Genomic DNA, 13,088 nt, shown 5'->3' on the forward strand with positions numbered 1-13,088 from the left:
TGAAACAGTGTTTACAAAACTGTATTGCTATCAATGGTGCCATCACCTTTTATAATTTAGATAACTTTTGGTCTGTTCCATGATCTCTGCTTCGTACATAAGCCATTGACTGAGGTAATAACATTGAGAATTCAGTTATAAATTTTAATGTAAAAGTGGATTGCCACAATCTTTTTTACCATTTTACAAAACATCTGCTGAAACTGCCATCATGAACATATCTCTATCCACATGCAGTTGTGCAGCACAGGTAAATTACCAGACTTTATACCAGTTTGAATGGATTGTCAATGTATCCATAAATTTATAGGCAAATTATTAGAGTTGCACTTCTGATATTTTATGGCATTTTGTTTAAGTTAATTATTTCCTTTATCCTCACTCGGACTTAGGATATTGTTTCTCTGTACATGTGCGATGCCTATTATTCTGCAGAGATCTTGGCTTAATGTCTGTATACTATTTATTTAATGTGAAAAGAAGCTTAGAAGAATAAATATGGTGCAACTTTGTTTTCTTCTGATCACATTATTGACACAGTTTTAGTGTTCCTGCATATACAACATAGGTTTTCAGGCAATTCCAGCATAATTGGATGGCATAGTGTCTCAATGGTTCGCACTGTTGCCTCACAGCATCAGGGACCCGGGTTCAATTCCAGCCTCAGGCGACTGTCTGTGTGGAGTTTGCATATCCTCCCCGTGTGTGTGTGTGGGTTTCCCCTGGGTGCTCCGGTTTCCTCCCACAATTCAAAGATGTGCAGATGAGGTGATTTGGCCATGCTAAATTGCCCATCATGTTCAGGGATATGTAGGTTAGGTGCATTAGGGGAAATGTAGAGCAATAGGGTAGGGGAATGGGTCTGAGTGGGATTATCGTCGAAGGGTCGGTGTGGACTTATTGGGCTAAATGGCCTGTTTCCACACTGTAGGGATTCTATGATAATTTGTTATTTGAGATTATTGGGGTAAATTTCAAAGTAACTTGTCAGATATCCAGTTGCAGAAAATTTGAGATTGACACAACCTAACCTTAATTCTAGCTTTTAATACTCATTAATTAAAAATTCACAGAATGCATATTTTTATAAACTTTCAATGGGGGAGAATATAGCCAGGCTTTGAAAATAACGGGGGACTAATTAGAAAACATTAACTGAAATGTTAAGAGCTCATGTTTAATTTGGAGCTGGTGTAATTTAACAAATTATATTCACCTTCATGAAAATCACTTAGTTTGCAACAAGTCCAGGGGTGGTCCTTATTCCAGGGGTGAGAGTTTTCATTGTAAAATCTGCCTGGGTTGAATAACTTGGCTTGTACATAAACACAATGCAATTCCAGAGTTGTTTGCTGTGGATTACATACACTGAACAGAGGTATACAATTTATGTGATAATAGTCTATTCCCTATGGCATTACATATGGAAAGCCAAAACTAAATATAGCTTCTATGTGAATCAAAGTTATGGAGTAGGGGATGGTTTGTGCAGGGTGTGGAGGTATAACTCAGTTCTCATTTAGACATCATAACCTTGCTTTTTGTAAAATGGTCTGATTTGGTTTTACTTCTTGTAACTAAATAGCAAATATCATTGTGAATTAGAATACTGTCAATTGAAATGTGAGTTTGTTTAGTGTAGGCTGAGGAGTTGAAAGTTGAGGTGATATCTTGATAGGAAAGAGTAATTAAAATGTGTCAATTTTATAAGGGCAATTTCCATTATAAATACAGCTGTTGGAATTTATAATAATGGGAGAATGCTGGAAATGCTGTCAGATGAAAGATTTTTATTTTGTTGTAGATATGTGAATTGATATTCAATTCCATTTAAAAAAATCTGTTTGGAGCATTCCAAATTTAAACTTTGTCCTATAATGAAACTTCAATCAAGGTTTTGATTCCAAAGTTTGGGGGTGGGAACAGAGTGACACAGACATGGAATTTCCTGTGCCAGTTGGTATGTCAGTTCCCTGTCACAGTCTGGTCTCCCAGCAATTTTCACCAAGGCGAGTTGGGCATGAAGCAGTAATCCACCGACAAGCAGTGTGTTCTGAGGAAGAGCCGCTGGACTTGAAACATTAACGCTGTTTTCTCTTCATAGAGAAGACCCACTGAGTTTCTTCAGCACTTTCTAGTTTTGTTTGTTACAGATCTCCAGCATCCGCAATACTTTGTTTTATTTTCTTATAAGAGTGTTGCTTATTAACCTAATTGAGATACCAATTGATTAGAGCTGAAAATGTGTTGCTGGAAAAGCGCAGCAGGTCAGGCAGCATCCAAGGAGCAGGAGAGTCGACGTTTCGGGCATGAGCCCTTCTTCAGGAAGGCTCATGCCCGAAATGTCGACTCTCCTGCTCCTTGGACGCTGCCTGACCTGCTGCGCATTTTCAGCTCTGATCTCCAGCATCTGCAGTCCTCATTTTCTCCTACCAATTGATGAGAGGCTGACTGAACTTTCTAAGTGGCCTGTGAGCCCTTATTATGTGAACCAGGCTATTGCTTTTAGTGCCACTTTTAGAGTAATGCAGTAATATTGAGTGTAAACTAATGAGAAGAACATCAAGAGAGAAGTGAGTACTGACTCATTGGTTTGGTGCTGGAGGAGGAGTACAGATGAACAGGGAGGCCTGTGCATTTGTTGGGAATTGGTGAGTCCATGCTACAGTATATTGCATTTTCTCTGCCTTCAGGTTAGCAAAACCATGAGGGAACCACTAAAACTATATATCCTAAAGACTTTAAATATTTTTACATACTGTAAAGGCAGAGGTTCCATTAAAAAAAATCTTGAATTGACTGTTATCCTGAAACAAACAGTTTAAAAATGCAGATCACACTTGGCCTTCTGTATTCGTTAGAATTTTTAGAATTTAAGAATATTTAAGAAAATATTCTTAATTACTCAGAGATTGCATGGAGTGCAAGCAGCCGCAAAAAAAGGTTAAGTTACTGTTCATAGAACAAATACAAAGGATTAACCATAAATTCTTTAGACATGCATCGTTACCCATTAAATAATGGTTAATAGTTCTCAATGTTTTGAGATAGAAGGTCTCTTTCTTTTTTTAACCAGAATTATTCATTAATGTAACAAGTAATCTTCCCCATTGTGGGTAGGGACATCTAAAACATACTGGTCTTCGTTATATGCCTGCCTCTTCCTCCAGCTTGTACAGGAAGGCAGTAATTTGCTGAAGTGGTTTCCAGAAGTTGTGGTCTCTTGCCTGTATGTTTGCGAAACTACCTCTGTTCACATGATTTGTGCTTCCTGTTACCTCTTCCCATTGTGTCCCCATGTTTCCACAGGAACTGGCAAGGAGGAGCTATCCTGTAGTCTATGAGAAAGCAGCTGTGAAACAAATTCTTTATCCACAGAATGTCCCTTCCCCCTCCAGCTGAACTGCAAAGGTCGTTGCATCTCAATAGTAGGATTGTTGCGTGTTGCTTAGTTTAATCTTTGTACTTAAAGCTCAAAGCATGTCGTGAAGCTCTCAATTCAGTAACCATTGGCTGTTGAAGCAGCGTGCTTTGTTTATTTTTGGTTGCTGTTACCATATATTAATGGCATGAAAGACTAACCGTTTGTGCATCACAGCAGTGCTTGAGCTCATAGTTATCAAACTTGTGGGAATTCTGCCCACACAAGGATTTTCACATGGGTGTTCCTTAACTGTAAAATTAAAATAAACAAAAAGAGAAACTAGGCCAAAAGTTTGTCTGCACAATTCGAACTGCGAGGCCTGAAACCAGCCCAAAATTGGGTCTTATCTCTCAATAACTTAAGTGAGAATCAATGCCTGTTGTGGCCAGGAAACCCTGATCTTGCAAATCCAGCACCTGTTTGAACAAGGCAGCCCAGTTTCTCAGAGGAGTACTAAAACATGCAAGGATCCCCCGATTAACATATGCAAGGACCTTACTACATGTGCCTGAAAAATCACCCAAAGCTATTATATGTTTGGACATGCTTGGACTTAAAGTCATTTACTTGCAAAATTAAATGACTTTAAGTCCAAGCATGTCCAAACATACTTGCAAAATTAGCCATTTTTGCCACTTTTTTCTTCAATTTCAGCCTAATATTTGTTCTGTTCTGAGTGGCTTTTATCAGTACTTTTACTGAGAGATGTTATGTAATTCAAAGACTGTTGACCTAATGAGGCATAAGGGTGTAGGTAAATCTGAGAATGGAAATGGAAATATTCCAAATAGGGATTGTTTGGTAGAACCGAGCTAAAGCTTGATTAAATTTGTTTTGTAAACACAAAGAAAGTCTGTATTGAACTTAGAGCTCGATCAAATTTGTGCATTTTCTTTGAGATCACTTGGTGTAAAGAATCGAATGTTCTCAGCTGCAATCTGTAGCTACAGCTGTGGAAGTTAATGATGGCAAGTAACTTGTAATGTAGACTGGCAACATTAAGCTAGCAATTGGCCTTGTGTTAAATAACAATGTTACATTGAAGGAATGTTTCAAGATAATGATTAATGAATGACCTTTTCCTTTAAAGATTATCTGCAAAAATATGTTCAAGAGTGATTTCCTGAGTGGAGCCATCAGTATTCATCAAACTCTGTCTGTGGAAGCTTGGTGTTTCCTCTATGGTCTTGACTCCCAGGTCTACCCTTCTACCGTACTCCATTGGTTTTCCTGAGCAACATAGACAATGTAGAAGAAAGACATATTGGCCACTTGCTTGCCAGATAGGAAGTCTATGGCATGTTATTGAAGAATTTATCCTCCAGTTCTTGTGCATTCCTTGAGTTGGCTAATTTCAACCCAGCACCAACCCATGACTGCATGGTTCATCTGGAAGGATGAGAAATTGAACCAATCCTACAACTCCATTGAATTATTTCTTGAGGTTCCAACCATCCAATAGCTAATTAAAGCAAAGTAAAATGTAGTGTAGTTTGTAAATGGTTGCTTTACATAAAGATCGTCGTAGAGGGTTTTCTCAAATACTACCCTGGATATATTGTATTTTGATTAAGCAAGTAACCATTTCAATTCCATTGTTTTATGTTGCAATTTCCAGTTATTCAACTAATGAAATTGCAGTGGGAGTTTCTTAATTGTTTACTCTCTTATTCTTTACAAGTTCTTGAATGGTATCTTTTTTATAAAAATCACTTTAATTCGCGAGTTTGGACATTTTATGACACACCTCCATGTAAGTGTGGCTGAAAACCAGACATTCTGGCCCAGAGCCCCTTAATGGTTTCTTTTCATGTATTGAAATCTAATTGTATTAACATAACATGCTCTGAGTGATAATCAGTTCTTAATGATCATACTGTAAAAAATGCATGGATTTTCTTGTGATCTTTCCTTTTAAATTGTCTGTAAAAGTGGATACCCTTATTAATGCTCCTTTGAAGAGGATGTTTCATAAAGCTCTAGGTGCTGTATAAATAGATGCTTCTATTTGGTGTGTTATTGTTGGTAGGAATATAGAAGATATACATAAAAGGCATGCACTCCACATGTCTGGATGATAACATGCAGTTGCGATGCTGTTTACAATTTTCTGTTCGATCCAGATTACTTAATTTTAGATTAGATCTCAAGTTATTATATATGCAGTTAAAATACTCCATTGATATGAACAGGAATTGATTGCACAAACGATATTGTGAGAAGATGATGGAAATATCTGTTGCAGTTTTATGGAAATGTTTTTTGTTAATTTGCTTATTAAACGCTGTTATAGTGATTGTACCCACTAATATCAATATTGTCGTTCGGCTGTTCAAGTTAGGTTCATGTTAAATGTTATCCTCAATGTTTATTGAATTCAATCTGAACACATATTTAATTTTTGATCATCAGCACTTGAAAATGAAATTACCCAGATTAAGCTGTTCTTTCAGGTCTATGACTGTTTAAATGATGTGTGAACACTGAGACCTGACTGTTCTTGGTTTAGTTTGATTGAGATGTTGTTATTACAATAACTAGTCGAGTCAGTGTACTATAACACATCAAAGCCTAGTTTTTTAATTCTAGTTCTCATTGTATCTGAGTACAATATGGAGAGGTTCATGGAATGCATCAGAATGAAGGAGTCTGTCTCCAGGGTGAAAACTTTTTGGATCCTGAAGAACTAATCAGGCTGTGTATATATGTTTTCTGTCAGTCAGTCATGGAGCTGATTAATGTAGCTAGGAGGTCTTAGCCAAATAAATAAGCATTTGGCAGGAATGGTGATGAAGAGAAATTAAAATATTGTGTCCAAAAAAATATGAAATGAATCATCCTGATGATGACAAACCAAATATATAAACTAAATCCAAAAGTAGTATGCAGATACGTATTCAAATCTAGGATCGTTGATGTGCTGGCAAGTCTAATATTCGAGTTTTTGTTTGGAATGTGGAGTTGTTTGTTGATCTCAGGAGAAGGGGATTGTGGTGAGTTGGGGTCCTTTGTGAAAAGATACTGGCATCTGACATTGAGAAGGAAGGGGGCCTGCCAAGAATCACTCCCCTACTCAGCGATCACCTTCCAGGGATTGCTAATCTGTGCTTGGGTCCATCCACATTTTGAGCTTTTGGATGGGTGTTGTACCTGACACATCCCTTCTGGCCTGCTTCACTATTCAATAATATCATGACTTCAACCTCACTTTTTCAATTATCACTGATACCCTTTGATTTCCTTGTTAGTCAAGAATGCATCTACCTTAACTTCAAAAAGATATAGTGATTTTGTCTTCATTGCTTTCAGAGGAAGAGTGTTCCACAAACTCATGACTTTCAGGAAAGAAAAGGTTCTCTTCAACTCCACCTTAAACAGGAAACGTCTTATTTTTAAACAGTGTACCCTAATTCTAGCCTCTTCGACAAGAGAAAACATCCTGTTGGCTTCCACCCTGTCAAGTGCCCAGAGGATCTGATATTTCAATAAGCACACCTTTCATTCTTCTTAATTCCAATGGATACAGCTTAACCCTTCCAGTCTTTTCTCACACGTTAATTCCTGATCCCTGGATCAGTTGAGTACACATTCTCTGAGCTGCTTCTGATCTATTGTTCTTTCTTAAATAAGGAGACCAAAACAAAAGATGGTGCTCTCACCAAAGCTTTGTGCAACTGTAGAAAAACATCCCATAATTTTATATTCCATTCCCTTTTTAATAAATATCAACATTCCCTTTGACTTCCTAATCACTGTACACACATCCGGATTTTCCTAGTGAAAGTGGAAATGTTCACATTTTTCAATATTATAGTGCATCTGCCAATTTTTTTTGTCTACTTACATAACCTATCTGTATCCCACTGTAGATTCCTTCACATTGTTCCTAATTTACTCTTCTACCTAGTTGCAAATTTAGCAGCTGTATACTTCATCCAAGTTATTGAAATTGCGAAATAAATTGCAAATATGAAGCACTAGTCCAATCCACTTATTACATCTTGCCAATCCTTTATGCAGGCTAATATATTATTCTGTACACTATGGATTTTGTATAGTGACTCTTGATGTGGCACCTTATCAAATACCTGCTGGATATCTTAAATACAGCGTATCCATAAGATTTTCCTTTATCAATATTGCTTGTGACTTCCTCAAAGAACTCTAATAAATAGATCAAATACCATTTCTCTTTCACAAAACCATATTGTCTCTGCCTGATTACAATTTGACTTTTAAGTCCCTGGCTAAAATTTCTTAACAATAGATTCTGTCATTTCCCCTATAACAGTTGTTAGATTAACAGTCTTTTATTTTCCTAGTTTATGTTTAAATCTTTTGTGAATAGGGGAACTACATTTGTTATTTTCAAATCTTTGACTTTTCTAGAATCTAGGGAAGTTTGGAGAATGAAAGTGAGTAAATCCACTATCTCAGCAGTTACTTCTTTTAAGGCACTTGGATGAAATCTGTCTGGAGCTGGGGCCTTATCCACTGTTAGTTCTAAATGTTTTGGCAGCACCTTTTCCCTAATGATTGTAATTGTTTGACAATCGTCCCTCTGTTTTATCTTTTGATTTACAATTATGTTGGGAATGTTATTTATACATTGGTACATTGAAGATAAGTTCAAAAGATCTATTCAATATTTGTTATTTCCTTATTTTCCTTCTGTAATCCCCCAGACACACACTCTAGAGGATTAATGCTATCTTTACTTACTCACATACTGTTTAAATACCTGTAGAAAAACTATTATTGTATGTTTTTATGTTCCTAGCCGGCTTTCTCCAGTACTGTAATGTTTTACCTCATTTTAGTTTCGTTTGTTTTCTTCGCTGTATTATATATTATGTCCAATCTTCTGACTTCCCTCTAATCTATCTGGAATAGCTTGTTTTTGTCTTTTATTTGAATGCTATCTTTGGTTTGACATGGATGGTCCACCCTCTGCTAGAGTGTTTCTTTCTCACTAGAATGTATCTTTGCTCAGTGTTCTGAAATCTGTCCTTGTGGAAAGGCCAATGGCTTCCCTAGCTGAGTGGAACTTGTGCTCCTTTGTTTCCAAGTGAAGGCCTGCTGCTGGACTGTGAAGTGCCTGAGTGTTTCAAGATGCAGCAGACTTTTCTGACACGTGACCATGCAGGGCTCTAATCAGTTCTCCAGCTAGCAGTTGGCACTTATCAGTTTCTCTGTTGGTAGAACACTTTTCTTCGCCATCAACTCCAAACTCCAGGAGAACCTTGGTGCATGCATTTTGCCTTGTTGCACAACTGGTGTGTGCTCTTCCTACATGAGCACTGTTTTCCCAGCACTTCCAGCAAAATGGTGCTCTAGCCGAAATACCCTTTTCTTCTAAGAGGCCCAAGCTGGCTTTAGTATTGCAGCCTCATTTTAGTGATGCCAGCCTCTCCTGCATTTACACGTGGGCTCAGGTGTGCAGCCACTCAGCAGCATACTTAGTTCTAATTGTGTGCTGCACCCATGGTATTAAGCAAGTAGTATGAAATGTAAATGCAGTGTGGGCTAGTTGTATCTTATCCAATTTCATGACATTTGTGTTTTAATGTCCACATGTGCTACTTGTCAGCATTTTGAAACTTCTTTAATGTATAGTGTATTTTATGATGATATTAAAAGCTATGAGATTTGAGGCGTAATATTTATTTGGAAAGTAATTGTCTCTCTCTTCATGTCTTCAGTTTTATCTACAGGCCCGGTTCACATGGAGGGGAGGCAGGCTCCTTCGACCTCTGCTCCAGTTCACACTGGTGATGATGGCTTTTTACACTGGGTTGTCTCGAGTCTCGGACCATAAGCATCATCCCACAGATGTTTTGGCTGGCTTTGTGCAGGGGGCCCTGGTGGCTTATTTCATTGTAAGTGTGATGTCATTGCATTTTGCAATCCTTTCTCAGTAGAATCGTTTTTTTTAGAGTTTAAAGCAGTTCCTCAGTGACCATGAGTCAAGATTCAATTCTGACTCTGAACTTAGCAATCACAGCTCCCTGAGAACGGAGAACAGAGGAAATGTGGAAAGTGGAAATTATTACCTACTCCAGTTCTACCTGCCAATTTTTTTCTGTGAGAAAATACTGTTGGTTCAAGAATGTGCACTCATCATGCTTGGGGAACATTTCATTACAGTTTCGTTTGGTTGAGGTCAGCATTACATTTGGAGGGTACATCTATACTCATTTTACTGCAAGACTATAATTTATACCACAGAATGGAGAAAGGCAATTCTGAAAGGAAATCATGTGGCATGGATTAAAACTTGTCAGCTGCCTTTTTCTTTGGTTCAGTGATCAAAATCACAGCGGTAACCTTTAGGTTTTGTTGATATAATTTTAATCTTTCCTTTAGTTCTTTAGTAGTGAACTGAAAAGGTTTGTGAGTCAGATATTACCAACAAGCACGCCAAAGTGCAGACACTTTGATGTGGTTTCAGTTGAGTTGGAATATCTACGTGAAATAATAATATTTAGTTACAACCAATAAGTCATTTTTTTTCCACAATGAAGAAGTGCGTAGCTAATTTATTGTACACTCAGTTGCAGTGGAAAACTGCACTTTATCCATTTAAACTCTCAGCTTTTCTAAGATTGTTTGGATAAGAATATTTCAATTCACTGATCAGATATTGGAACACACATTACAAGGTTAAGGAGTTGTGTGGTATATTGATTAAACACATACAATGTGAAGCTCCACAAGTCAAATTTGCAAGATGTAGTCCACTGGGATACCTGCAAAGCACAGATAATGACAGTAGGTCAATGCAGAAGAAAACTTTCAGTATGAAAGACAATTAGGACCTCCGAATTAAATTTTACATTAGGCATATATGCTTTACAACTGCACTTTAGGTCCATTTTTTAATGTCCACCCAGTCAATACTGAAGCCTCACTTCACCTTGAAGCTTTTGCACAGATCATCATTGGACATACTGCATTCCCTGGACTCAGCTATTAGAAGGGAATAGTTCTTCAAAACTAAACTTGGGAGTGATTATGAAAACAGATCTTAATACCTACCAGAGGCACTGCACTGCATGAGCCATATTTATCCTGAAATGAGAGTTTTTGTCTTGTTACAAGAGGTCATTTTATCCCTTTAACCCTCAAAGACAGTTGGAAATATGGAACAATGTTGCTTTGATTATTTTCATGCAAGTAAGTTTTATTTTCTTCATTCATGCAAAATGAGCATCATCAACATTTTTGCCTCACCCATATGCCCCTGAAGAAGGGGTTGGCAGCCTCATTCTTAAAATCTCAATACTCCCTGTGCTATTTGGGCACTGTCACAGTGCTGCAAGGAGGGAGTTCCAGATTTTGGAAGTGACAGCAAAGGAATGATGTTATAGTTCCAAGTCAGGATACTGTGTAGCTTGGAGGGAAATGTATATATGGTGGCATTCCTTTGTGTATGCTGTCCTTGCTCATCTAGGTGGCTGAAACTGCAGATTGGGAAGGTGTTGTTGAATAAGACTTGGCAACTGGTTGCAGAAATAAAGATCTGACTGTTGTACCATAAATAGCTCCTGATTTTATATTCATATTCTTTTCAGACCTTTATAAAAGGAGTAGCTGCAATTCAAGATGATGGGGCAACCTGAGTACAGTTACCAAATCACAGAGTCATAGAGATGTACAGCATGGAATCAAACCCTTTGGTCCAACTCGTCCGTGCCAGCCAGATATCCCAACCCAATCTAGTCCCACCTGCCAGCACCTGGGCCATATCCCTCCAAACCCTTCCTATTCATATACCCATTGAGATGCCTTTTAAATGTTGTAATTCTATGACCCTCTACCACTTCCTCTGGCAGCTCATGCCATACATGTACCACCCTCTGCGTGAAAACGTTGTCCCTTAGGTCTCTTTTATATCTTTTCCCTCTCATCCTAAACCTATGCCTTCTAATTCTGGAATCACCCACCCTAGGGAAAAGACTTTGACTATTTATCCTATCTATGCCCCTCATAATTTTGTAAACCTCTGTAAGGTCACCCCTCAGCCTCCAACACTCCAGGGAAAACAACTCCAGTGTATTCAACCTGTCCCTATAGCTCAAATCCTCCAACCCTGGTAACATCCTTGTGAACCTTTTCTGAACCCTTTCAAGTTTCACAACATCCTTCTGACAGGAAGGAGACCAGAATTGCATGCAATATTCCAAAAGTGGCCTAACCAATGTTCTGTACAGCCGCAACATGAGGTTGCAACTCCTATACTCGATACTCTGACCAATAAAGGAAAGCATACCAAACACCTTCTTCGCTATCATATCTAACTGCGACACTTCTTTCAAGGAGCTATGAACCTGCACTCCAAGGTCTCTTTGTTCAGCAACACTCCTCACCATTAACTGTATAAGTCCTGCTAAAAGTTACTTTGCCAAAATGCAGCACCTCGCATTTATTTAAATTAAATTCCATCTGCCATTCTTCAGCCCATTGGCCCATCTGATCAAGATTCCGTTGTCATCTGAGATAACCTTCTTTGCTGTCCACTACACCTCCAGTTTTGGAGTCATCAGTAAACTTACTAACTATACCTCTTATGCTCATAACCAAATCATTTATATAAATGACAAAAAGTAGTGGGCCAGCACTGATCCTTGTGGCACTGGTCACAGGCCTCCAGTCTGAAAAACAACCCTTCACCACCCTCTGTCTTCTACCTTTGAGCCAGTTCTGTATACAAATGGTGAGTTCTCCCTGTATTCCATGAGATCAAACCTTGTTAACCCATCTCCCATGGGGAACCTTGTCGAACGCCTTATTGAAGTCCATATAGACCACATCTACTGCTCTGCCCTCATCAATCCTCTTTGTTACTTGTTCAGAAAACTCAATCAAGTTTGTGAAACATGATTTCCCTTGCACAAAGCCATGTTGACTTTCCCTAATCATGTCCTTGCATTTCCAAATACATGTACATCCTATCCCTCAGGATTCCCTCGAGCAACTTGCCCACCACCGACATCAGGCTCACTGGTCTATAGTTCGCTGGTTTGTTCTTACCACCTTTCTTAAATAGTGGCACCATGTTAGCCAACCTCCAGTTTTCCGGCACCTCACCAGTGACTATTGATGATACAAATATCTCAGCAAGAGGCCCAACCATCATTTTTCTAGCTTCCCACAGAGTTCTAGAACATCGAATATAGAACATAGAAAAATACAGCGCAGTACAGGCCCTTCGGCCCTCGATGTTGCGCTGATCCAAGCCCTCCTAACTAACACTAGCCCACTTTCCTCCATATGCCTATCCAATGCCCATTTAAATGCCCATAAAGAGGGAGAGTCCAACACTGTTACTGGTAGGGCATTCCATGAACTCACGACTCGCTGAGTAAAGAATCTACCCCTAACATCAGTCCTATACCTACCACCCCTTAATTTAAAGTTATGCCCGCTCGTAATATCTGACTCCATACGTGGAAAAAGGTTCTTATGGTCAACCCTATCTAAACCCCTAATCATCTTGTACACCTCTATCAAGTCACCCCTAAACCTTCTTTTCTCCAATGAAAACAGCCCCAAGTGCCTCAGCCTTTCCTCATACAATCTTCCTAACATACCAGGCAACATCCTGGTAAACCTCCTCTATACCCGTTCCAGTGCCTACACATCCTTCCTATAGTATGGCGAC

General features: G+C 38.7%; 1 protein-coding gene across 2 annotated transcripts in view; it reads left to right on the top strand.

Annotated features, from left to right (window-relative positions):
- plpp3 (phospholipid phosphatase 3) overlaps positions 1–13,088 on the top strand; it is a 152,735-nt gene that overhangs the window by 119,206 nt on the left and 20,441 nt on the right. For both annotated transcript variants that reach the window (XM_060829859.1, XM_060829858.1), the window contains exon 5: positions 9,127–9,303. In XM_060829859.1, the coding sequence (XP_060685842.1) occupies positions 9,127–9,303 (177 nt within the window). The remainder of the gene's footprint in view (positions 1–9,126; positions 9,304–13,088) is intronic.

The sequence above is a fragment of the Hemiscyllium ocellatum genome, chromosome 9 (genome assembly GCF_020745735.1).
Source record: "Hemiscyllium ocellatum isolate sHemOce1 chromosome 9, sHemOce1.pat.X.cur, whole genome shotgun sequence".
Classification (NCBI taxonomy): Eukaryota; Metazoa; Chordata; class Chondrichthyes; order Orectolobiformes; family Hemiscylliidae; genus Hemiscyllium; species Hemiscyllium ocellatum.